Raw genomic sequence first — 24,739 nt, 5'->3', positions numbered from 1 at the left:
GATTCCTCATGCCAGAACCAAGTGGGACGTCGCGTTCTTGCTCTGCTCCAGATTCCTCTCGAGAACCTCTCTTGGCTCCCTCTCCTCTAGCTTAACCCTATACCTCTTCGGCAGGACCGAAGCATCCTTCCGATTCTCATTGAAGTCAATGTAGTCGGTGGTGGGCGGTGCCTCTTTGCTAGCGGTGAACTTGAAGTGGATGATGAGCCTCACGAACATGGTATACAAGATCCTGTTGGAAAGCGCAATCGCGGTGCACGCTCTCGACCCAGCGCCGTACGAATAGTGGTACGGAGCCGGGACCTTGAACTTGTTGTCGGGATCGAGCCAACGCTCCGGACGAAAGACATGGGCGTCGGGTCCATACGCCGTCTCATCTACCAGCCAGTCAGCCATCTCCTCACCCTCCCCCCCATCCGCCGATTCACTCACCGTGGTTAACAGCCTGCGCATTCACATACACCGTCACGCCCTTCGGTATGCGCACGCCCTCATACTCCATCTCCTTGAACGTCTGCCTCGGCGGCAACAGCTGAATCGCACAATAATACCTCAACATCTCCCTCACCAGCGCGACGACATACTCGACCTTCTCCTCCCTCAAACACCCCTCCCACGCCTCCCCCACATCGCCGCCATACGCCTCCATGATCGCGTCGTACGCCTTACCCTGCACCTCCCTCCCCTCGTCCGAGCACAGGAACCCCAGCCCCGCGATCCCCGTCGTCGCCAACGTCTCGAACCCCCCGCTCACCAACCCCACATTGATCGACCGAATCTCAGCCTCCGTCAACTTTGCCCCCTCGACGTCCCCGCCTTTTAGGAGTCCCTCGGCGATGCACTCGACCGCCGCGCCCGCATCCACCGCCGTGCGCACGCGCCCCAGCAACGCGTCCAGCCACACGTCGCGCCGCGCCGCCAGCTCCCGCGCCAGCCGGCGCCGCGGCGCGCTGCTCGGCAGGTGCCGCAGCAGGGGCACGTGGTCGTGGTCGTTGCCGGCGGTGCTGCGGAAGGTCGAGACGGCGTGGGCGGTGGTCAGGATGTCGGCGAGGAGCGGGTCGGCGGGGTCGTCGAAGCGGGCGGCGTAGCAGAGGAGGGTGGTGAAGTTGAGGGTGGCGCGGAGGAAGAGGAGGCGGGGGTCGACTTCGTTGTTGGTGGAGGCAGAGGCAGAGGCAGAGAGCAGCCCGGCGATGAGCCCGCGCGTCTCGAGGTCGATGAGGGGGGCCGCCCGGGACTGGATCGCGGGCCGCGTCATGAAGGCGCCGACGGCGGTGCGCTTGCGCTTGCATGACGGGTCCCAGGGTGATGTGCCGATGGTGGCGCCTGGATGGAGAGGGGGGGTTAGTCCTGTTTGGTGCGTGGCTGGGGCTTGTACTGTGCGGGCTTGGTTGTTTGCTCTCCCGACGTTCTTTCTTCCGCCTCGCCTTTTCCTCCTCCTTCCCCTCCCCCTCCCCTTCTCCGAAAAAAAAAAGAAGAAAAAAAAAAGCCACAAACGCAGAAAAACAAAGAGAGTCCAAAGAACATACCCTGCGACCCACTGACCACCCCATGAAACGTCTCGAACACGGGCCGATCCACCGTCGCGCCCGCATTCTTCCTCATGAACCCCTCCGCCGCCGCGAACGTGTTCAGCACCAGCACCCGCCGCCGCCCCAGCCGCGCCTGCAGCACTCCCCACCCGTTGTCGACCGCCCACCGCTGGAACGCCGACGGGTGGTCATCCCCGAGAGCGCGCAGGTGCCCGTAGAAGGCCACGGCGCCCGCCGGCTCGGGAATGCCGGGGATGCGGGGGTGGTCGGTCGTGTAGGCGTGGGTGTAGAGGGTGTGGAGGAGGAAGAGGAGGAGGAGGATCATGGCGAGGGCGAGGGCGGGCGTGGGGGTGAGGGTGTAGGTGAGCGGGCCGGGGCCCGAGCTGGGAGGGGTGGCGGACATGTTGGGTAGCGGGGCTTGGGGGGTGGAGAGGTGCGATGGATCGATGGAAGGGTGGCAGGCGGTTGGTAGTGAGAGTGGGTTGATGGGCAGTGGTGGCAATGGTGTTGAAGTAGGCAAAGGGACGGACGGCCGTCGGCTGCTTACGCAGGCCTTTTTTTCGTGTCCTTCTTAATCTGCCTGCCGCATTATTACACTGCGTATGCAGCTTTGCTCTCATTTGTCGCGGGGCGATGCACGTTGCAACCCCACCCCGTCGGGTTTCCGCGATGGGTCGCCCATAAGGAGCGGACATCTCCGCCGAGCATGTCGTTCCACTGGCTCCGGACTGCAGATATCAAAGGTAGTCGAGTGCGTGCGCTGTTCTCCGATGACGAGGTCGATTTCGACAATCGTGATTCGTCTTGCGTTGTAGAGATAGCGATGGTGTGCCTTATTCTTCCTTTCCTGCTTTTCTCTCGCATTGCGGCTGGATCTCTCGGCTGGGCTTTTGACGATGGGTGACGGCTTCGAGGCTGAGAATACCGTTTGCGTTCTTTTACCGACTGGCCGTGCTCATCGGCAGAGGCTCGCGTTCGAGCCGTTGGCTTCGACTTCGAGCTGAGCGGTCTCATGCATCTCTCCAACAGTTCGAGTTTGAGCCCAGGAGTGCAAAAAGGCATGCGACTACCTCGATTGTGCGTGAGCAGTTAAACAACACTTCAGTCAAACGATGCAAAACAGCTGTGCCGCAGCAGCTCGGGTCTAAGGCGGTCCCCATATCTCCCCGAAGACACCTCCGTAGAGGCGGCTTCTACCCCCTACTACGTCGGTGTGATCCAGAATATGATACTACGACATCCATTACGAAGTTACGTAGGTCTAGATCTTGTATTCAACTAGCCATACCGTATTGAAATTACATGAGATAGATGTAGGTGGGTGATTTCTTTTCGGCGCGTCTCGGCGCGAAATGACTTTCGACGACGAGTAGTAGCGGTACGTTGTTCCTCACTTCCGAGGTCGTGTAGAAGTTGTTGATGTGGCCTCTCGCTGGGACTTCGATGAGATTCCCTTCTGCTTCAACGTGGCTCAACTCAGTGAGGGCTACGGAAAGGCATGGTGGACAATCCGTGGAGATCGAGGACGACCGAGGCCGCATTGTCAGCCTCCCACGTTACAACCAGTACCTTACCGACAAGCCTAAGGTCACTCAGTTGCCCGGTCCGACCCGATGGATGGACGATGTGACAACTGATGACGAGGACAGCCCAGGTTCCGAATATGGTTCCGGGATCGGGCCCATAACAAGGTCCTTTAACATGCTGTAGGTGGCAGGTGCTCCAGTCAGTCCCATCCCCATTCGCTGGTACGCATACTGGCCGAGGATTGACGGGAATGTAGTTTTGTAGTAAGGTCCATGTCATCGCTGCCGACGAGTGTTTCGAAGTAAACACGGGCTGACCCAGTCAAGGAGTCTCGCAAGGTCATGGTTTCGATCTCCGCCCTCATCTCGTCGGTGGGATCATCGAAGGAAATTGACTGGCGGGAGGCAATCTCACACTGTAGCTTGAGCTTGCGTACGTTGCGGTTGCGAACGCCATCGAACAACGTAGCGGGCGGCGGTCGGCGTTAAGTATATATGTAGTGGCGTGGCGTTGCGCCGCGCGCCCACCGAACGGGGAACGCGTAAACCTTGCTTGCTTCTCCGGAAGGCGCCCTGCGTACAAGGTACGAACGATGGCCTCACGGTGGGTGACAAAGGAAATTGCACACCCCCATGTGCCATTCATACAGATTCCGAAACAAAGTATTTAGGTAGGTAGTTGAATACAAGATCCAGACGTGAATGCACGAATTCAAAACTTACATTTACATCCGGATCTTATATTCAACTGCCTATCCCATGTAGAATTGTTCTATGAGGTAAATCCAGTGGACAATTTCTTTTTTCCCCCGCCGTGGCCATGTCGAGGACGACGGATGGAGGTTGTGACGATGTGGTGGTCCTTGTGTCGTTTCATCTTATCCGTATGCGACGGGACGCCGGGGGCGTAATACCGAGCAATGTCGAACTGGACGGCGCGCAGTCATGGAAAGCGAGGATAGTGAAGGGACTTGGTTATGGGGTGGAAGTGGCATGTTTCTGTAGGACGACGCCATGACTAGTTTTCTCGTCTACTACTCAAGGTTTCATGATATGCAGGTGCTAAGTGCAGCAGCACTACTACGGCGGCCAGGCGTCAAAAGGGGAGAGCTAAAAGCCCAAGTACCTAGTAGTGACGTTGGGCGCTCGGTCCAGACGGCGATGCGGTACGGGTAGCGGCTGGACGGGACGGCTCCTACGTACTAGCACTCACACACTAAGAACAGCGCCGGCTCCTTCGGCGGCCATGTCGATCAATACGAGTCTGGTTTCAAATAATGGAACTACTGGGCAATATTGACCATGGCGGGGTTTCCCAGCAAGTCATGCAGATCGATATGGACTACGAGAAAGGTTCATCGGAGTAGCTTACAGCTGCAGAAGATGGGGTATCTAGGAAACAATGCGACAGACGTGGACAACGGCTCGAGATCCCGACGCTGAAACTCCGGTGCCAATATGATGCTTAACGCCGCCCGTATCCCAAATAAAAGATCTTGTACACACACCTCTGTCCATTATACATGTCTTAAAGAAGACGAGAGCAGACGTTCAGTGTCAGTCGTGGCAAGCGCGAAACCAAACCAAAACATCAAGCCCGCCACGAATCCGCAGACTTCTGCTGCAGAAAGCTCTTCTGGCTATCCGCATCGCTCAGCACGGTCTGGACGTCGACATTATCCTTGCCGCCACTGCTCGTCGTCCGGGTCGTCATTATAGTCGTCGTTCCGTCGTCGATACCGTCATGGTGGTGATGGAAGCGATTATCCGAGCGGACAGCAACATCGCCGCCGCCGTCGTCCACGTCGGAAACGTACTCGACGACCCCTCCGCCCACTCCCGGATCCGTCTTCGTCCCCGCCCTCGCCCTTGCCGCCCTCCTCCCCCCACACTCCTCATCACCAACGCCATCATCCCACTCCTCCTCCTCATCTTCCTCCTCATCCTCATCCTCCAACACCTCCATCCCCACCCCATCCGGCCCGCCGGTCCCCTTCTTCCGCCCACGCCGACCCATCCCCTTCTCCCCATCAGCAACGCAATCCAACCGACTCCTCCACGTCACGAACAACCCGCCATCATCACCACTGCCGCCCCCAGTACTCCCGCTCCGATCCGTCCCGGGAATCAACCGCGTCAGCGGGCGAAACGTCACGATGCACGCGGCGCACATGCCGAGGCACTCCTCGACCCACGACCACAAGCCGACGGGAACGATGGCGAGCAGGGGGTCTCGCGAGTCGGCGAAGCCGACGAGGTACTTGAGACGGATGATGGTGGCGATGGATGCGCTGTTTTGCGTTGCCGGTGTCAGTTTCGAACGACCGACCGAGCGTCCTTGGGGACGACGGGAGGCAGGGAGGATCAGGCAGAAGGGGGAGGGGAGAGAAGGAAAAAAAAAAACGCACAAGACGCCCATGCCGAGGATGACGATCGCGGTGGCCTTGACGACGGCCTTCATGTTCTGCAAGCCCGTGATGAGCGGCACCATGGCGAGCGAGTAGTACCAGTCGAGGGCGATGTTGACGGCGGAATACACGTACACGCTGACGAGGATGGGGGCGCGGCGGGCCTGGCAAGAGTGATCGGCGGTGGCGATGATGACGGGTTGGAAGACGGAGTTGTTGTCTTCCGGCCCCGGGTAGCATTGGAATAGTAGCGTGAAGAACTCGTACATGCTGACGAGGATGGTGAGGGCGATGGTGGCGTGGTGCATGCGCCGCAGGGTCGACGTTGAGAGCCCCATGACGCGCAGTTGGAGGAGGCCGATGCTGAGTTTGGCGAACATGAGGGCGAGGGTGTAGGTGCATTGTGTGAGGACCATCCACTGGGGAGGGCGGGAAGGGGACGGCGGCTGTTAGTCGGGCGTTGTCATGGAGAGAGAGAGAGAGACAGAGAGATTGCGGGTACACACACACCTTCAAGCCCAAGACATACACGTCCCTTGGCAGGTCAGCTGTCTTCCGCCCGAAGCCGCCGTGGTCCATCGAGTACAGACCGAAGCCCGTCTGGACGGCAAAAGCCACCTGTATCGCCCCTCTCCCATCGTCAGCGAGATGCCGTCCCTCCCATATTGCACAGCCCCCCCCAAAAAAGAGAAAAGACACGTACCAGCGCGGCGACGAGCAGGTAGTCGTCGCTGCTGAACTTTGCCTGCAGCCTTACGCGGATCCAACATCTCGTCGCGACGAAAACGCCAGTTACGCAGATGGAGGCGATGATGACGGCGCGGAGCACCTTCTGCCTGCCGTCCAGCTGGTAGCTGTCACTGAATGAAGTCATCGGTACGGTACGGCGGGCCTACAGCACGCAGGACATGGCCGTGGTGTTGAAGTGCGAGGTTTGTGTAGTCGACGCTGCACCGGCGGAAAGGGTGCCTGTAAATGGAAAGGGGGGGCCGCGGCAGCAGTACGCAGGGCGGCGGGGGTGTGAGCGGAAGAGGAGATCGGGGTCCACGGATGTGTTATATCAATGGGTCCCTTCTTGCATGAAACGATCGACAAGATCTGACGACCAGGGTCTGTCGCAGCGAGTGGAGAGGAGGGGACAGGGTGGAGGAGTGGACGAGAGAGAGATCAAAAAAGAAACGACTCCCGGCGGGCCGCTGAAGAACGGGGACAGGGATGCGAAAGCAACGCAAAAAGCAATGGGTTGGACGCCATCTTTACATATGCCGGCCGCGGCTTGCGTCACGTAGCGTGAAGCTGTAGCAGCCTTCCGCCCCGTTTTCTTGCCCTCTCCAGGGGTGGGAGACGAGCAGTACAGGGACTCATACAGGGCAGCGGAGCAGCAAGCCGGCCAAGGCAACGCCGTCCGTGTTGGTTTCCGTTCGCGGGGGGAAAGAGCGGGTGCACCGGGTTAGCGTCGCAAGATTAGAGTTGGTGGTGGACGCAGCACGTACCCCGGAAGTACGTCCGGCAGCATGCTAGCATTCGCTTCCCCGTCGCTGCTGGGTAGTCCCACGAATAATACCGCCTCTGCCGGGGAGGGGGCCAAACAAGAGGTGTATGTGGCTGCATACTGCTGCTGCTGTTGTCATCAGCCGCGCCCGCAGTAGTCAAGTGCCGAGCTTGTTGACGTAGACCCGTGGACCGCGAAGTCTGCAGCCCCGTTTTCCGAGTGGCCTGCTTTTTCCCGCAGCCCGTCCGGCCAATGATCACGCGCCGGGAGTGTCAATGCGGAATGATCAACGCAATAAGCTTTCGGGGGGAAGAGAGCAAACCGGTCCGCAAAGGCCTGTTCTGCGGCCATGATCCCTACCATATCACGCGCCGGCCGCAAAATTTGACAAGCACCTCCATCCCCGGCAAGGCGTTCGAGACCGGCCGGGACTTGGAATCCTGCGGGAGGCGGGCGGCTGCTTGGGCATCATTCACGCCATCATTCCCGCTGAAGTACTTTCGTACCATCCATCGCAACGATTTCTCCTTCTCCCTTCGCACCGCAGATCTGAGCGTTGCATTATTGATATCGACCGTCCAATCCGCTATCGAGAGGCGTGACTCGTGCTGGCGCGTCGGCTTAGCGCCATGATAGCTTCGAGCTGGCCGCATCTTCCGCTACTGAGTGTCGTAATAATAGCGCGCGCACGGGTGGGGTCGTCGGGTACCTATGGATTGATTTGCATTTGTGCCACCTGGCCCCTGGTTTTCTTCTCGTCTGCAAGCCTCTCCCGTAGCCCACAACGCCCCTCTGCTCATCAGCGAAGCGGCTCCTCCCTCCCCTGCGCAATCATACGTCGAGAACTAACGAGCCGAGATCTGCGCTTTTTTCAGCTGCCCACATCCTCGCATCCATCCGTGGGGTCGTGCCCGCCCGCCCGCCCAACGCATGAAACCGTCGGCACCAAGCCATCCGGTTGCTAATTAGGGCGGGGTGTCAAAAAAAAAAAAGGGCGCGACCTTTGGCACGTACATACATACACACAAAAAAAAAACATCGCAGCCACAACATCAGAACGAGAGACAACAAGCAACCCGACATCAGCAGCATGCCAGCGATCTCCGCACTCCCTTCCCGGCACCGTGGCATGGGGAGCGGAAGTGCACCTATCCGAGCGAGGCGAGATGACGGATGGTGATGATGAGCAATGCAGTGCGGATCCTCTGTCGCGATTTGGGACGGAGCAAGGCCAGGCCCGACAAAGCGGCTGATGAGCAGCAGGTATGTAAAGTTGTATCGGGATCGCCGTCGACGCGTTCCGATGGACCCCGGCCAATGAAGCACGAACGAGAATCGCGAATAATGCGGGGCGGGGGGTGCGGCTGAATGATTGCTGTCGTCCACAGGAAGAAGGATTTCGTATTTTGCTACGGATACGTTGGTTGTGTGCCAAGCTACGAGTTGCAATTGGGCTGCGGTGAAATGGAAGGGGGCGTGGTGGCAGCTGGAGCGAGCTCCGGCCACGCATCGTAGGTCTTCACAAGATAAGCCCCCTGCTGACGGGCGGGGCGTCGCCACTACAGCCGAGATCCCGGATTGTGTATCTTCAGAGGTACGGATTGAGATGAGCAGAAGGATTGGGAAGAGAGAAAAAGAAAGGCGATGCCAAGGGATATAAACAACATGGCTTTGGCAGCCGACAGTTCCGAATATAGAGACGGGAGAAGAAGAGCTGAGCCGCGCGCCGCAAAAGCAGGGGGCACCGGAGAGATCCACCGCGCCGTAGCGACCTCCGACAGGACTCCACCATTCACTCACCTTGACGGCGAAGGATGTACACACAGAGTGGGTCACTCCCACTGGAATCCCGGGAGCTGATTGAAGAAATCCGTGATCCCCCCGTCGCCACTGCCATGCCACCATATCAGCTCCACTCTCGCAGCATCGGGCAGCAACAAGAGCCGAAAAGAAAAGAGAGAGACACTTACGGCACAGCCCCGTACCCAAACTGCTCCGAATCCAGGGGCCACAGCAACGAATTCAACTCGTTCAGCTGCGTCTGCGGGCTCTCCTCCGTCGCGATGACCCCATCGTCACCCAACAGGAACGGCCCGCACAGCCGCGCAATCACCCGCAAGCACCGCGTCGCCGTCGCGTTCACCCGCGCCATGTCCTCCAGCGTCCGCACCGCCTGCCGCACCTGCCGCCGCCACTCGTCCGCGCGTCCCGACGACGCGTGCGGCTCGTTGCGCAGCGACACGATCGGGATGATGACGGCCTGGAAGACGAAGTAGATGCCGTACCAGCACGCCATGGGGGAGCGGTTGGTGGTGGCGCCCTCGCCGAACCAGAACGCCGACATCACGGTGATGGTTTCGGCGGCGGCTTGCAGGCAGCGCTGGATGGCGAGGTTGATGGGGGACGATGGGTCGGCGGTGCGCTGCGAGGAGGGCTGCTCGTCGACGTCGCTTTCTTGCTGCTGCTGCTGAGACCTGGCGACGGCGGTGGCGGCGCGGGCACGGTTCTGGAGCACCGCGGTCCGGATGACGAATGGCCGGTACATGATGATCTTGAAGTTGCGGCAGCGCAGGTGCAGGACGGCGTGGCAGAGGGCGAACTTGGGCGCTTGCACTGCGTCTTGGTTGAAGTATGGGGGGAGATTGGCCAGCCAGCTCCCGATGCGCGAGTCGTCGAGTTGGAGGAGCGCCTCGGGCGAAGGATAGGACCCGCTGATGAGCGCCGCGAAGATGTCTTGGATGGCGAGGTTGAAGAGTGCTTGGCAGCGGAAACTGGTGTAGATGGTCGTCTCTGCGGCTTCGGCGGGGAAGTGTGTGGATGCCCTCGTCAGGTCCTGGACCGCTGGAGGTTAGTCGCGTAGACTTATAAATGTGAGCAAGGTACACACACCGTGTCTCGGAAGTTCCTGGGCAATCCGACGTCTACACCTGTGGGCGAATCGATGGGCCGCGAGAATGTAATGGACGCGCCGGTGTCGAAGATGACCAGGCCCCACCACACCCGACGGCGCATCTCCATCTGCCAGGGGCTGACAGTCCAGTCGGAATACTCCCTGTGGAGCCCAATGCCCACGGCGACACGCTTGGCCAGGCCAAGGTAGTTGTAGCCGGAATTCGGCTTGTTGGCCTTTTGAACGTAGTTGGCGACGAGGACGAGCACTTGCACGAGCATCATGCTCCCTGTCTCCAATATGTCGAAGGTGAGTCTGCTTTTCGCCGCTTCAAAGAGCGCAACATCTGTCCCCGGTGGATACTTCCCAGATATGCACGCGCCGAGAGCCGAGACGACGTATAGAAGGACGTGCCAAAGGGTACCGGGTGGCCTCGGAATAACTTCCATGTACTCGGCTCGAAAGGTTGCTTCGTGTATGAGAGGGTAGGAAGGGTGGTAGATGCTGAAGTAGTCATCGATGAAGGGGTCGAGTCGAGAGGGTGGGAGACTCTGCTGTACGGAGGGAGCAGACACATGTTCGCTTGTAGCGTTTGATAGACCTAGATCATCAGTCTGTTCATTATCGAGCGGGCCTGCGTCAGTGAGATGTAAGAAAGACGCGCCCGATGCCACGCCTGGTCAAAATACATCAGCAAGAACAAGATTATTGGAAGGGGATTGATTGAACCCACCGAGATAGCCCTCATTTCCACCATTGACCAAGTTGCCCATTCCATCTGCCGGTGCTTGATTCTTGGCGGCACTCCGTTCATCCCATTCCAGATTGCCGGAGACGGATGCGGGTGTTGGCTCAAGAGGAAATGTGATTGCTTTTGAATTGGATGGCTTTTGTGGTTTGTCGTTCAGGTTATCGGTAGCTGGGACTTCCCCCGCCGACGAGGGCGGGTTTTTACTGCTCTCATGGCTCGAAGCGACTGCAAAAGTGTTGGACGGCGATGACGCAGACACGCTCGCCGGGTTGGGTACTTGCGGTGCAACTCGGGCCTCGGCCAGATGCGGGAAGGGGGCATTCGGCAGCGCACTGTTGGCATCAAACCCCGTTGTATCTGCGATGGCAAGACTGGAGTTCAGAATGGGGACAGAAGCGTACTGCTGCACGAGTGCGCGGGCTTCTGCCAGCTGCTGCTCGACTTCGGTGAGGTATCTGAGACGTGTAAGGGTCATATCCGTCGCCAGCGGTACGTGATCTCACTTTCTGGTCAGCGGAGTCCTATTCCGCTGCTCGTACACACATCTTTCCCGGGTCCGACGGCAGGGCGAGCATTGCGGCAGTTCTTTGTTGCACTTTTCGCCTTTGGTCAGCACGACGTCACGTGGTTAGGAATTCCAGGCGAACCTTGATCTTCTTCGAATGGCATCGGCTGCAGGATCGCTTGGCGAGCTCAGATTGTGGCATCGCCGTGAGAAGCAAGGGAGATGGCGGTGGCGCGCGGATGGTGTGCAGGGCAGGTCCAGGCTTACCAGCTGTGGCCAAAAGGTGGGGCGTATGATTACATAAGCCGTAGTAATCCAATCATTGTCCACTTCTACGTAACTTTTCTCTCTCTTCTCTTACGGCGGTTTTAATTGTAAGCAGTAACCGGCACTACTAAGATTATAAACTAGATTACATATGCTATCTTTATATAAGCTTACTCTAATCCGGCCGTACGCTAAGTCCTCTTCTTCTTCTAATAGTAGCTAGAACCTCTAAGGCCCCTTTCTATAAGATTAAGTAACTCTAAATATTATTTACCACGAATTAGCGCCGGCCCTACGTAAAATCTTAGTCGATGTTTTAGATTAGGCTTCTAGATGTTATATTATTTGCTAATTATAGAATATCGACCGACTTAGTAAAGAATTTAGTAAAGAGTAATTAAGACTACTAACGTAGGTCTCGTACTATATATATATAGCTAAATAAAGGCTATATCGCTATATTAACGTAACTTATACTAATTAGTATATTAATAGATATATTTAGTTCTTAAGGTTACCGCGGGTTAATATACTCGAGTAGGCTTAGCGTAGTTAGCTAGTAGATAGTATTATCTACTACTACGATAGATCTCTTAGCCTCCTCGTTACGGCTACGAACCTCTCTAAGACCGAAGAAGAATAAAGGTCTATTCTAGACCTAATCGAGATTATGCGGAAATATACCGAAACCGATAAAGCCGTAGATAAGGCCGGCTCGATTCTCGCCACGTAGGTACGGGCCCTCGAAAAGACCGCGGTAAACCTCGTAAAAATAACGAAGACCCTCTCGAAGCCTATCGCTACTCCCCCCTCGAAGTAGCCCTCGCAGAGGCCTACGCACGAGAATACGCAGCCGACCCGCCCTACGTAAAGGCCTATCGTAATACCGAACTAACCTACGCCTACGTACGCCTCTACGGCGGCTAGGGCCCTAATAAACGCGGAAGAATTTACCCCCGTTTTAGAAAAAAAGTAGAAGAACCCCGTATAGAAGGCCCCCGCGCCTAAAAAGACTACCCGCTAAGTAGTTATTTCCCCGGCTACGAAAATCGAAGACCTCTCGCCTTACGGCCTACGAAATGCCTTTAATAAGGCGTTTTCGAACTAGCGAAATAAGAACGAGCCCGTAGTTACTACGGTTTCTATTTTTCCGAAAAGAAACCTCGTACTTACCGCGTACGAGCCCTTCTCGGCCGAATTTCTTTTAAAGAATACGGCTATAATTAATCGGGTTATTTCTGCCCGGTCGATTACGGAGAACCGCACGTAGTTTAAAGTAGTAGTATACGGCGTGTCTACGAGGCTCTTCTCTATCTTCTCTCGTAAGAAGTTTAGAGAGACTATTCGATTTAAAGTTATAACCTTTAATCTCGGGTTTAAGGTTATCGGCACCCCTTACTAGCTTACGCCCGAGGCGATAAGAGAAGAACGGCAGAGATTCTCGCTCGTTCTAGCCTTCGAAACCGAAGACGAGGCCCGACGGGCTATTTTAAGGCGCTTCTTTCTCGCTAGCGTCTTCTATAAGGTAGAAAAGCTTAAAGGGCCGAGAAATAGTCTAAAGAACTCTATTTAAAATCCGGTTTAAATAAGTTCTTTACGAGTTCTGCAAGCTAACCTAAATAGAAGTATTCCGGCAACGGAATCTATTCTAGACATCGCAGTAGAGTTAAAGATAGACCTAGTTCTTTACTAAGAACCGTATATTTTACCCTACGAGAACTCGGGCTTTCGATCGATTAATTACTTCTCGTTCGTCTAAATTCTACCGGTATGTCCTTTCGATCTAAGGCCTTAAATATTAACCTACGTTTCCCGCTTTCTTAGGAGAACGGAGGTAAATTTAGAGGCCGAATTCTAGCAAAGCCCCGACCTTATAGTTTTAAGTATAGAGCAGCGGAAGTCTAAGTTTAAGCTGCTTAACTTATATAACTAGAAGAATTAAACGGGCAACGATTTCCGGTATACTCTAGAACGCGTTTTATAATGGCAATCTCTTAGAACGCAGGCTATAGTAGCCGGGGACTTTAACATTTATCATTTCTAGTAGGATTCGAAATCTCCCCCCTTATCTAGCGCTAACCGGCTAGTCGAATAATTCGAAGAAAACGACCTATCTCTCTTAAACGAAGAAGGGGAGGGCACCTTTTACCGCCCTTATCTAAAGAGAGAAACGGTTATCGACCTTACGCTAGCTATACCGACCTTAGCTAATATTTATTTATTTATTTAGTTTAACGTCTCTCTAGAGTCTAAGACTATTAGAGACGGGACCTCTCTAGAGGGTCCGCTTCTATCTATATATCTTATATACATGCGTGTTAGAGGGTTTTTCTAGAAGAATACTAGAAATAGCGTGCTTAAAAGCGAGTATAGTAGGAAAAGAGTAATAAAAGAAAGTAAAAGAAGCGTCCGGCGGTACGTATTTAAACCTTGTTAGGTAATTCGTTTAATTACTACCGCCTCGTAGTAATCTTTATTTATTCTAAGAATCTAGCCGTTAGGCTAGCTTCTAGAGTTAACGAGAAGAGATTCGAAAGTTCGAGTCGATACTTCTTTAGGCCGTCTTTAATAGAGACCCGGGGGCCTCTATATAAGCGGCAGTCTAAAAGTAGATGGCGCGGTATTTATCTAGCCGTACGGCTACACTTATACTAATCGTTTTCGGCGTGGTCGAGGCGGTAAAGATAAGACTTAAAGTAGCCGTATTCTATCTTTAACTAGTAAAAGGCGGAGGCTATTTCTCTTACTTTCGTAGAAGATTTAAGCCGCCGCCCTATCTCTAAACCGAAGGTACGTTTATAGGACGAGTCCGCCGCCGATTTAAGCTTCGTTTTCTACTCTTCGTAGGTCTTCTACTTAACCTTGCTTCGGTAGAAGCTTAGAGAAGTAGAAGCCCTTCTAATAGGGTACTTTATAGCACTTTTAGCGAGCCGGTCGGCGTATTCGTTGCCTAAAACGTTCTTATAGCCGGGGTATTATTCTAGAGAGACGATATTTTCTCTATCCCTTAGCTTTTCCGCTAGACTAATAGCCCGAACTTATCGACCTTATTCGGACGTATTAGAGGGCTTCTTTAGCCTAAGAATCGCGGCCTAGTTATCCGCGTAGATTCTTATATCTTTATCGCGGACCCGACTTTTAACGGCGAAGTTAAGGGCTATTACTAGTTCTTCTACCTTGCCATTATATACTAGATTCTCTAAACTAAGGTTCTTATAAATCTAGCGCGTCGGGTCCTCTTTAGATTGGCTAAAGTCGAAAACTACTACTCCGACGCCTATATTTCTACCCGGAGATAGAACTAAGGCGTCGGAGTAGATAGCTATTCGATTAGAGAGTACCTTCTTAATATCGAGTGCGTAGGCCGAAGCCTACTTCTCTTTATTTAGAGGGCTAACCGTAGCCGCGTAGGGAAGGTCGGTAGCCTACGGCGGAAAGTAGAAGGAGTCGACTTCTTCTAAGAGAGTAGGTTACTCTCTAAGAAGAAGTTTAATCTTCTCTAACTGCGTAGGCGTCTCTATTTTCCGTTAGTCTAGATTTATCTTCTCTAGTTCGATTCGAAGGGGGTGGGATCCTCCGAGTAAATTCGTTCTAAGAGCGTATTTCCGTAACCGCTCGTTTAGACGAATGTCCGCTAGTAGGATTTCACTCTCTATTTCTAGAGAAATTATAGGGGCGGTTTTAAAAACCCCTAGAATCTTCCGTAGGGTAAGATTCTAAAGAACTCTTAATTAACGAGTAAACCGCCCCTAGTTTTTCTAGTAGATTTCGGAGCCGTAGTCTACAACCGTAGTAACGTAGGCTAGATATAACTAGCGGACTACGTAGGAAGAGAGCCCTCTCTCGACGTTAGCTAGCCTAGAGAGGCGATAGAAGGCCGAACGGGCCTAGCTAACTCTTTTAGATACGTATATCTTAAAGATAAACCCGTAGTCGAAGTAAATTTCTAGCTATTTAACCTATTCTTTTGGTTCTACTACGTCTCCCGTAGGAAGCGTAATAGAAATAGAACGGGGTTCCGAGTCTTTCTTAAAAGAACGGGTAAAGTATATAAGCTCCGTCTTCTTTAGATCGAATTCGATATGGTTTTTCTTACCTCGCGTATAGAGTTTACTCGCCTTCTTCTCTAAAATCGTCTTATTACGTTTCTAGCTGCCGGAGCTAGCTATAACCGCAATATCGTTAATATAGAAGAGAAAAGAGGCCTTAGAGGCGGGAAATAACTCTCGAAGATAGATTAAGAAGAGAATAGGCGAGACCGGGCTTTCTTACGAAATATCCGTCTCTATCGGGCTAAACTCTTCTTCTTCTCCGTTAAACGCGAGGCTTAATATTCGTATAAATATAAACGATTTTACCTACGCGAGTAGGTTAACCGGCATGCTAATTCGAGCTATTATAGCTAGAAGTTATTCTTCGGCGACGTGGTTAAAGGCGCTTTTAACATCGAGAAAGAGTACGAAGATCTTACGTTTAAGACGGCGGTTCTTCTCTACTTTATTCGATAATAGTATTGCGGCATCGATTACGGATTTCTTTAACCTTCCCCCGATTTAGGTATAGTGTAGAAGGTCGGAGGTCTTCGCTAGATAGCCTAGCCTTTTAGCCGTAATTCGTTCTAGTACTTTTTCGAGATAGTTAAGTAAAGAGATAATTTAATAGAACTTCGGGTCCGCGGTATCTTTTTTTTTCTTTACTTAGAATTGCTCCGGTAGCCGTACGCTAGCCTATAGAGTGATACCCGTAGGCGAATAGCGTAGAGAAGACCTTCTTAAAGGCGTCGGGCTCCGCTCTAAACGCGAAGAAAATAATTTCCTACGTAATAGCGTTTAGTCTCGGCGTTTTTTCTTTAATTTGCGTAGAGCACGCGTTCTCGACTTTTCTTAGACTTAGCTCTAGCTAGTTCTAGCGTTTAGGGACATAGCTTTGCCAGTTTAAAGAGGCGGCAGAAGGGGGCGGCGGAAAGAGCCTCTTTCTAAGAGCTAAATACTTTTTCTTAAAACTACCTTCTAGACGTATTCCCGCATGCGTCTCGTGGCTAATCTCGGGGATTCTAGCATACGTTCTAGGCTTAGTATAAGCTATAGCCTTAAAGATAGTCTTAAGGGTCTCTTTTTCTAGAAAAGAATTCTAGTACTCGCGTTTAGCTCTTTTTACCGCTTTAAAGTAGATATTTCGGCTATTTAAGTACCGCCGCTTATTCTTCTCCGTGCGTAGAGATTTAAAAGCGTCGGTCTCTCTTCGTAATCTTCTTCGTTCTTCTAAAAGCTCGTCCGACTACTAGGGTTTAGATCGAGCTTCTAGTTTTAATCGGGGAATAGAAAGGTCCGCCGCGTTAGATATAGCCTAGTTAAGACTTACCCCTAGGGCATCTAGCTCGGGTATTTAGCGGATCGAACCTTCTATTAAGTCTCTAGAGATATCTTCGGGCAGGGGGTTTAATTCTAAGCTTTTTAGAGTCTCGAATACTATCGTCTCTGCCTACTATCTAAAGATTTCTTAAAACTTAGGCTAGTCGGCCTTTCCCGTATTAAATCTAGCGGTAGTAGCTACCGTAGAAGATCTCGAATAGCCCACCGGTTCTAGGCTAAATAGAATTACCTTATAATTAGAACCGAAGTCCGCAATCGTTTGCTAGTCGGTAATTCTATTAGCTAAGACTACCGATATAATAATACCTTCGAATTCGACCCTCGAGAATTACGCTAAGACCGGTACCGTTCGAAAGCCCTCGATTCTCTTAGCTAGAATCTCGATTCTTAGCTTCGTAGACGTACGCGCTATTACGTAGTACGTAGAAGAAGAGGTGCCCTAGATAGTGCTAGGCTAGCTAGAGCTCCGCAGCTTTCTTTATCCTTAAAAACCACTCGAATCCGCACTAAACTTCGTATAGAGAACCGTAAGGCACTAAGAAATCCGTTTTCGAAGTTATATTACGATAGCTCTTCTCTACGCCCGGGAATTCTACTTTAAAGCTTACTAAAAGCCTCTTTTCTAGGCCTTACTAAAGAGTTTTGCGTGCATAGATACCTCGACCGGCCCGAGCTTAACGCTAAGACTTCTCTCGGCCCCTCGAAACTTCTAACGCCCGTGTCGGCCCTATCGGCCCCTTCGTTTACTTCTAGAGAGTAAGTAATTAAGAAAAATCCTCGCTTCGGCCCGGGTTTCTTTTATTTACGGCTTAGTTTAGACGAAACTAAAGCCGATAATTTATTTTCTAGTCTTTTTCTTTTATTTACACCCCCCTAGCACGTTTTCCTTTAAGAAAGAGCTTAAAAATCCCTATTCGGACCTAGGATGGCTTCTTCGAAGCAGGATTTACCTCCTCCGGACCCTACCATACTACTAGTAACGCAGGTAGAGAACTCCGAGGCTATAGATACGGCTATAGAAAACTTCGAGAAACCTCCGGCTACGCCTACCTCTCTTTCGATAGTAGACACGCTAGAACTCTCGGCCTCTAAACCTACGGAGAACCCGTTTACCCGCGAGAAAATACTTAAACGGCGCGCCTCGATAGTCGTTTCGACTTTCTCGGCTAAGAAGAATAAAGCCTCGTACCTACTATACTCTCGCTTTACCTACGAGGCTTCTATCGAGAAAACCCCCTTTCTCGGAGCCCTAAAAACTACGTAGAAGGCTATCGACCGGTCTCTTAGCCTCCTCGTTACGGCTGCGAACCTCTCGAAGATCGAAGAAGAATAAAGGTCTATCTTAAACCTAATTAAGATTATGCGGAAATATACCGAAATCGGTAAAGCCGTAGATAAGGCCGGCTCGATTCTAGCTACGTAGGTACGGGCCCTCGAAAAGACCGCGGTAAACCTCGCGAAGACGACGAAGATCTTCTCGAAGCCTTTTATTACTTCCCCCTCGAAGTAGCCCTCGTAGGGGTCTACGTACGAGAATACGTAGTCGACCCGCCCTACGTAAAGGCCTACCGTAGTATCGAATTAACCTACGCCTACGTACGTCTCTGCGGCGGTAAGAGCCTCAATAAACGCGAAAGGATTTACCTTCGTTTTAGAGAAAAAGTAGAAGAACCCCGTGTAGAAGAACCCCGCGTCTAAAAGAACTACCCGCTAGATAGTTCTTTCCCCGGCTACGGAAATCGAAGACCTCTCGCCCTACGGCCTACGAAATATCTTTAATAAGGCGTTTTCGGACTAGCGAAATAAGAACGAGCCCGTAGTTACTACGGTTTCTATTTCCCCGAAAAAGAACCTCGTACTTACCGCGTACGAGCCCTTCTCGGCCGAATTTCTTCTAAAGAATACGGCTATAATTAATCGGGTTATTTCTACCCGGTCGATTATAGAGAACCGTACGTAGTTTAAAGTAGTAGTACACGGCGTGTCTACGCGGCCCTTCTCTATCTTCTTCCGCGAGAAGTTTAGAGAGACTATTCGGTCCGAAGTTACGACCTTTAACCTCGGGTTTAAGATTATCGGCACCCCTTACTAGCTTACGCCTAAGGTAGTAAGAGAAGAACGATAGAGATTCTCGCTCGTTCTAGCCTTCGAAATCGAAGACGAGGCCCGTTAGGCTATTTCGAGATACTTCTTTCTCGCTAGCGTCTTCTATAAGATAGAAAAGCTTAAGGGGTCGAGAAATAGCCTAAAGAACTCTATTTAAATCCGTTTTAAATAAGTTCTTTACGAGTTCTATAAGCCAACTTAAATAGAAGTATTCCGGTAACGGAATCTATTCTAGACATCGCAGTAGAGTTAAAGATAGACCTAGTTCTATACTAGAAACCGTATATCTTACCCTACGAGAACTTAGGCTTTCGATCGATTAATTACCTCTCGTTCGTCTAAATTTTACCGGTCTATCCTTCCGATCTAAGGCCTTAAATATTAACCTACGTTTCCCGCTTTCTTAGAGGAACGGAGGTAAATTTAGAGGCCGGATCCCGGTAAAGTTCCGATCTAATAGTTTTAAGTATAGAGCAGCGAAAGTCTAAGTTTAAGCTACTTAACTTATATAACTAGAAGGATTAAACGGGTAACGATCTCCGATATACTCTAGAACGCGTTCTATAATAGCAACCCCTTAGAACGCAGGCTATAGTTGCCGGGGACTTTAATATTTATTATCTCTAGTAGGATCCGGAATCTTCCTCCTCGTCTAGCGCTAACCGGCTAGTCGAATAATTCGAAGAAAACGACCTATCTCTCTTAAACGAAGAAGAAGAGGGTATCTTTTACCGCCTCTATCTAGAGAGAGAAACGGTTATCGACCTTACGCTAGCTATACCGGCCTTAGCTAATAGAATTACTAACTAGCAAACGATTGCGGACTTCGGTTCCGATTATAAGGTAATTCTATTTAGCCTAGAACCGGTAGAATATTCGGGACCCTCTACGGTAGCCACTACCGCTAGATTTAATACGAGAAAGGCCGACTGGCCTAAGTTTTAAGAAATCTTTAGACAGTAGGTAGGGACGGTGGTATTCGAGGCCCTAAAAAGCTTAGAATTAAACCCCCTACCCGAAGATATCTCTAGAGACTTAATAGAAGGTTCGATCCGCTAAATATCCGAGCTAAATGCCCTAGGGGTAAGTCTTAACTAGGCTATATCTATCGCGGCGGACCTTTCTATTTCCTAATTAAAACTAGGAGCTCGATCTAAACCCTAGTAGTCGGACGAGCTTTTAGAAGAACGAAGAAGAGTACGAAGAGAGGCCGACGCTTTTAAATCTCTACGCACGAAAGAGAATAAGCGGCGGTACTTATATAGCCGAAATACCTACTTCGAAGCGGTAAAAAGAGCTAAACGCGAGTACTAAAATTCTTTTCTAGAAAAAGAGACCCTCGAGACTATCTTTAAGGCTATAGCTTATACTAAGCCTAGAACGCATGCTAGAATCCCCGAGATTAGCCACGAGACGCATGCGGGAAAACGTCTAGAAGGTAGTTTTAAGGGAAAGTGTTTAGCCCTTAAAAAGAGGCTCTTTCCGCCGCCTCCTTCTGCCGCCCCTTTTAACTAGCAAAGCTACGTCCCTAAACGCTAGGACTAGCTAGAGCTAAGTCTAAGGGAAGTCGAGGACGCGTGCTCTACGCAAATTAAAGAAAAAACGCCGGGACTAGACGCTATTACGTAGGAAATTATTTTCTTCGCGTTTAGAGCGGAGCCCGGCGCCTTTAATAAGGTCTTCTCTACGCTATTCGCCTACGGGTATCACTCTATAGGCTGGCGTACGGCTACCGAAGCAATTCTAAGTAAAGAAAAAAAAGATACCGCGGACCCGAAGTTCTATCGAATTATCTCTTTACTTAACTGCCTCGGAAAAGTACTAGAACGGATTACGGCTAAAAGGCTAGGTTATCTAGCGGAGACCTCCGACCTTCTACACTACACTTAAATCGGAGAAAGATTAAAGAAATTCGTAATTAATGCCGTAATACTATTATCGAGTAAAGTAGAGAAGAACCGCCGTCTTAAACGTAAGACCTCCGTACTCTTTCTCGATGTTAAAAGCGCCTTTAACCACGTCGCCGAAGAATAACTTCTAGCTATAATAGCTCGAATTAGCATGCCGGTTAACCTACTCGCGTAGGTAAAATCGTTTATATCTATACGAACATTAAGCCTCGCGTTTAACGAAGAAGAAGAAGAGTTTAGCCCGATAGAGACGGATATTTCGTAAGAAAGCCCGGTCTCGCCTATTCTCTTCTTAATTTATCTTCGAGAGTTATTTCCCGCCTCTAAAGCTTCTTTTCTCTCTTATATCGACGATATTGCGGTTATAGCTAGCTCCGGTAGCTGGAAACGCAATAAGACGATTTTAGAGAAGAAGGCGGGTAAACTCTATACGCGAGGAAAGGAAAACTATATCGAATTCGATCTAAAGAAGACGGAACTTATACACTTCGCCCGTTCTTTTAAGAAAGATTCGAAATCCCGTTCGACTTCTATTACGCTTTCTACGGGAGACGTAGTAGAACTAGAAGAATAGGTTAAATGGCTAGGAATTTACTTCGACTACGGGCTTATCTTTAAGACATACGTGTCTAAAAGAGTTAGCTAGGCCCGTTCGGCCTTCTATCGCCTCTCTAGACTAGCTAACGTCGAGAGGGGGCTCTTTTCCCACGCAGTTCGCTAGTTATATCTAGCCTACGTTACTACGGTTGCAGACTACGGCTCCGAAATCTACTAGAAAAATTAGGGGCAGTTTACCCGCCAATTAAAAGTCCTTTAGAATCTTGCCCTACGGAAGATTCTAGGGGTTTTTAAGACTATCCCTATAATTCCTCTAGAAATAGAGAGTGGAATCCCACTAGCGGACATTCGTTTAAACGAACGGTTACGGAAATACGCTCTTAGAACGAATTTACTCGAAGAATCTTATTCCCTTCGAATCGAACTAGAGAAAATTAACCTAGACCGACGGGAAATAGAAAAACCTACGTAGCTAGAGAAGATTAAACTTCTTCTTAGAGAGCAATCTACTCTCTTAGAGAAGGTTAAACCCTTCTACTTTCCGCCGTAGTCTATCGACCTTCCCTACTTAGTTACGGTTAGCCCCCTAAATAAAGAGAAACAGGCTAAGGCCTACGTACTCGATATTAAGGGGGCATTCTCTAATCGAATAGCTATCTACTTCGACGCCTTCATTCTATCCCCGGGTAGAAACGTAGGCGTCGGCGTGGTAGTTTTCGACTTTAGCCAATCTAAAGAGGACCCGGCGCGCTAGATTTATAAGAACCTCGATTCGGAGAATCTAGTATATAACGGCGAAGTAGAAGGACTAGTAATAGCCCTAAACTACGCCGTTAGAAGCCGGGTCCGCGATAGAGATATAAGAATCTACGCGGATAATTAGACCGCGATTCTTAGGCTAAAAAAACCCTCTAACACGCCCGAACAAGCACAACAAATTCGGGCTATTAGCCTAGCGAGAACGCTAAGAGTTAGAGAAAACACCGTCTCTCTAGAATAGTGCCTCGGCTATAAGGACGTTTTAGGCAACGAGTACGCCGACCGACTAGTAAAAAGAGCTACAAAGTACCCTTTAAGTAGGGCTTCTACTTCTCTTAGCTTCTATCGAAGCAAAGTTAAGTAGAAGACCTACGAAGAGTAGAAAAAGAAGCTTAAATCGGCGGCGAACTCGCCCTATAGACGTACCTTCGGTTTAGAGGTAGGGCGGCGGCTTAAATCTTCTACGAAAGTTAGAGAAATAGCCTTCGCCTTTTACTAGCTAAAGATTAAACACGGATACTTTAAGTCCTATCTTTACCGCCTCGACTACGCCGAAGACGACTAGTATAGGTATAGCTATACGGCTAGATAAATACCGCGCTATCTACTTCTCTTCTACCCTCTATATAGAAACCCCCGGGTTCTCTTAAAAGACGGGCTAAAGAAGAATCGACTCGAACTACCGAATCTCTTTTTCTCGACCCTAGGAGCTAGCTTAACGGCTAAGTTCTTAGAATAAATAAAGATTACTACTAGGCGGTGGCAATTAAACGACTTATCTAACGAGGCCTAAATACGTACCGCTAAATGCTCGTTTATACTTATTTTTCTTATATTCTCTTCTTTAGCTTCTTCTCGTTCTCGGCGCGTTTACCGCGTTCGATTTAGAGCAAAAACGGGCGAGAACCGAAGAAAAACGGTTAAATAGCGGGTATTTAAGCTAAAGCAGCCGTTTCTACTAGTATCTACGGCTGCCTAGTATAGTTAGTAACTAAGCTAACGGGGCTAAAAAGCCGGGGTTCGAATTCTAGTCGAGTAACCTCTATTTAGGGCTCTTTTCTAGTTTCTAGATTTAGAAGTAGGGTTATGCAGCTAGTTTACTAGTAGTAATGCTTCGGCTAGTTATAATAAATAGTAAGCGAGTACCGGTCTTCGATAGAAGAAAGCTAAACGGATCTAACCAGCCGAAAAGGCCCTCTCTAAGGAGAGAACTTACTTACTATACTTTTTACCTCTATTTTTACCGCCTTTTAAGTTCTCGCTTCGTTTTCTTTATTATTTTCTTAACTTTTATACGCTTCTTATTTCTTCTTAAGCTTTTAAGCGCACCGTTTCTAGTACTCTTCTAGAATCCCCCTCCGGCATACATATATTTAGACATATAGATAGAAGCGGATCCCCCTAGAGAAGTCCCGTCTCTAATAGTCTAAGACTTTAGAGAGACGTTAAACTAAATAAATAAATAAATAAAATACTACTACGATACTATCTAATCGATTATTCTTTTTAACTAGCGCTATTAATCTATTAATTATTTAGTATAACCTCGACGCCTAAGTTTTTATATAATACTCGATCCGGCCGTATATATAGAAATCTATTTTAGCTCGTAGATTCTTTAACGCTTATTAAATTAGTATAGCTAAAAGCCTTTCTATTAGTCGGTAATACTAATTTTAGCTACTTATATCGACTATCTATATATTTCGTATAGATTTACTTTTTTATTCTACTCTATAGTATCGTTCGTCGTCTTTACCCTCTTAGCTAAAGTCTAATACTAAGGTCTTATTATTTTAAAACCGTAGAGCTTTAAGCCTCTTAAATATAATAAACTTAGATTATTAGTATTCGTAATATCTAAGCTCTAAAAGCCTTAACGTATTCTATTAATTAGTTTATTTTTATATTTTTTTTCTAGAAATCTTATAATTAACTCTATTAATAGACGGCGGCGGAATAAGAGAGCTCTCTACTATTATAATTTTATAAGATATAATAAAAAAGATTAACGACTATAGAATAAAATATAATCTAGAGAGATAAGAGCCGTATAAGTATTTTAATATAATTAGAGGTACTAGTATCGAAGAATAAGATAATTCGCTCTAAGTTATACGATATTAGCTAAGAATATTTAGTATTATTACTATTATATTAGGCCGTCTATATATAACCCTAGATTAATACGAGTAAGCCTATACTAGACTTTCTTCGAAAATCTTTACGCTAAAATAATCTTCGTAAAACTCTTTCGGTCGCGTAATAGATATATATTATATTAATAGAAAGTTTAATTCGAGAAAACTAAAAGATATAGTTAAGTTAGTAATCGCGGATTAACTATATTCGGACGTAGAATCTTACGAGAATAATACTTCGAATAACTTTATAGAATAGAATCTAGTATACTATATATAAGAGCTTCTAGCTTAAATACTTCGCTAATTACGCTAATCGAATACTAGCTTTATTATCTCTATATTCTATAATATAAAAAATCTAGTCTTTCTTCGAACGTATAAGAATAAAGCGATATACGACTTAGTATTAAAGAAGCTAAAAATCTAGTAAGCTTATTAAGTAATCTTAATTTAACACCTTCGAATTTGACCCTCGAGAATTACGCTAAGACCGGTACCGTTCGAAAGCCCTCGATTTTCTTA

The 24,739-nt window shown here is 49.5% G+C and overlaps 3 protein-coding genes across 3 annotated transcripts; all 3 read right to left on the bottom strand.

Moving 5' to 3' along the window:
• Window positions 1-6: 6 nt before the first annotated feature.
• On the bottom strand, window positions 7-1,550 carry SLS55_008381 (uncharacterized protein; the record flags this gene model as incomplete). Its single annotated transcript, XM_066779792.1, has 4 exons — window positions 7-377; window positions 433-1,323; window positions 1,376-1,383; window positions 1,543-1,550. 4 exons carry the CDS (start codon window positions 1,548-1,550, stop codon window positions 7-9), a joined length of 1,278 nt encoding a protein of 425 aa, XP_066630596.1.
• A 3,096-nt stretch (window positions 1,551-4,646) lies between these two features.
• On the bottom strand, window positions 4,647-5,843 carry SLS55_008380 (uncharacterized protein; the record flags this gene model as incomplete). The annotated part of the gene is made up of 2 exons (XM_066779791.1): window positions 4,647-5,346; window positions 5,464-5,843. The coding sequence occupies 2 exons, from the start codon at window positions 5,841-5,843 to the stop codon at window positions 4,647-4,649; spliced, it is 1,080 nt and encodes a 359-aa protein (XP_066630595.1).
• A 3,078-nt stretch (window positions 5,844-8,921) lies between these two features.
• Window positions 8,922-9,967, bottom strand: SLS55_008379 (uncharacterized protein; the record flags this gene model as incomplete). The annotated part of the gene is made up of 2 exons (XM_066779790.1): window positions 8,922-9,796; window positions 9,961-9,967. 2 exons carry the CDS (start codon window positions 9,965-9,967, stop codon window positions 8,922-8,924), a joined length of 882 nt encoding a protein of 293 aa, XP_066630594.1.
• Window positions 9,968-24,739: the final 14,772 nt, after the last annotated feature.

Source organism: Diplodia seriata (genome assembly GCF_021436955.1).
Source record: "Diplodia seriata strain FDS-637 chromosome Unknown scaffold_8, whole genome shotgun sequence".
NCBI classification, from domain to species: domain Eukaryota; kingdom Fungi; phylum Ascomycota; class Dothideomycetes; order Botryosphaeriales; family Botryosphaeriaceae; genus Diplodia; species Diplodia seriata.
The sequence above is the reverse complement of the archived record's forward strand: the minus strand, read 5'-3'. Positions and strand labels throughout refer to the sequence as shown.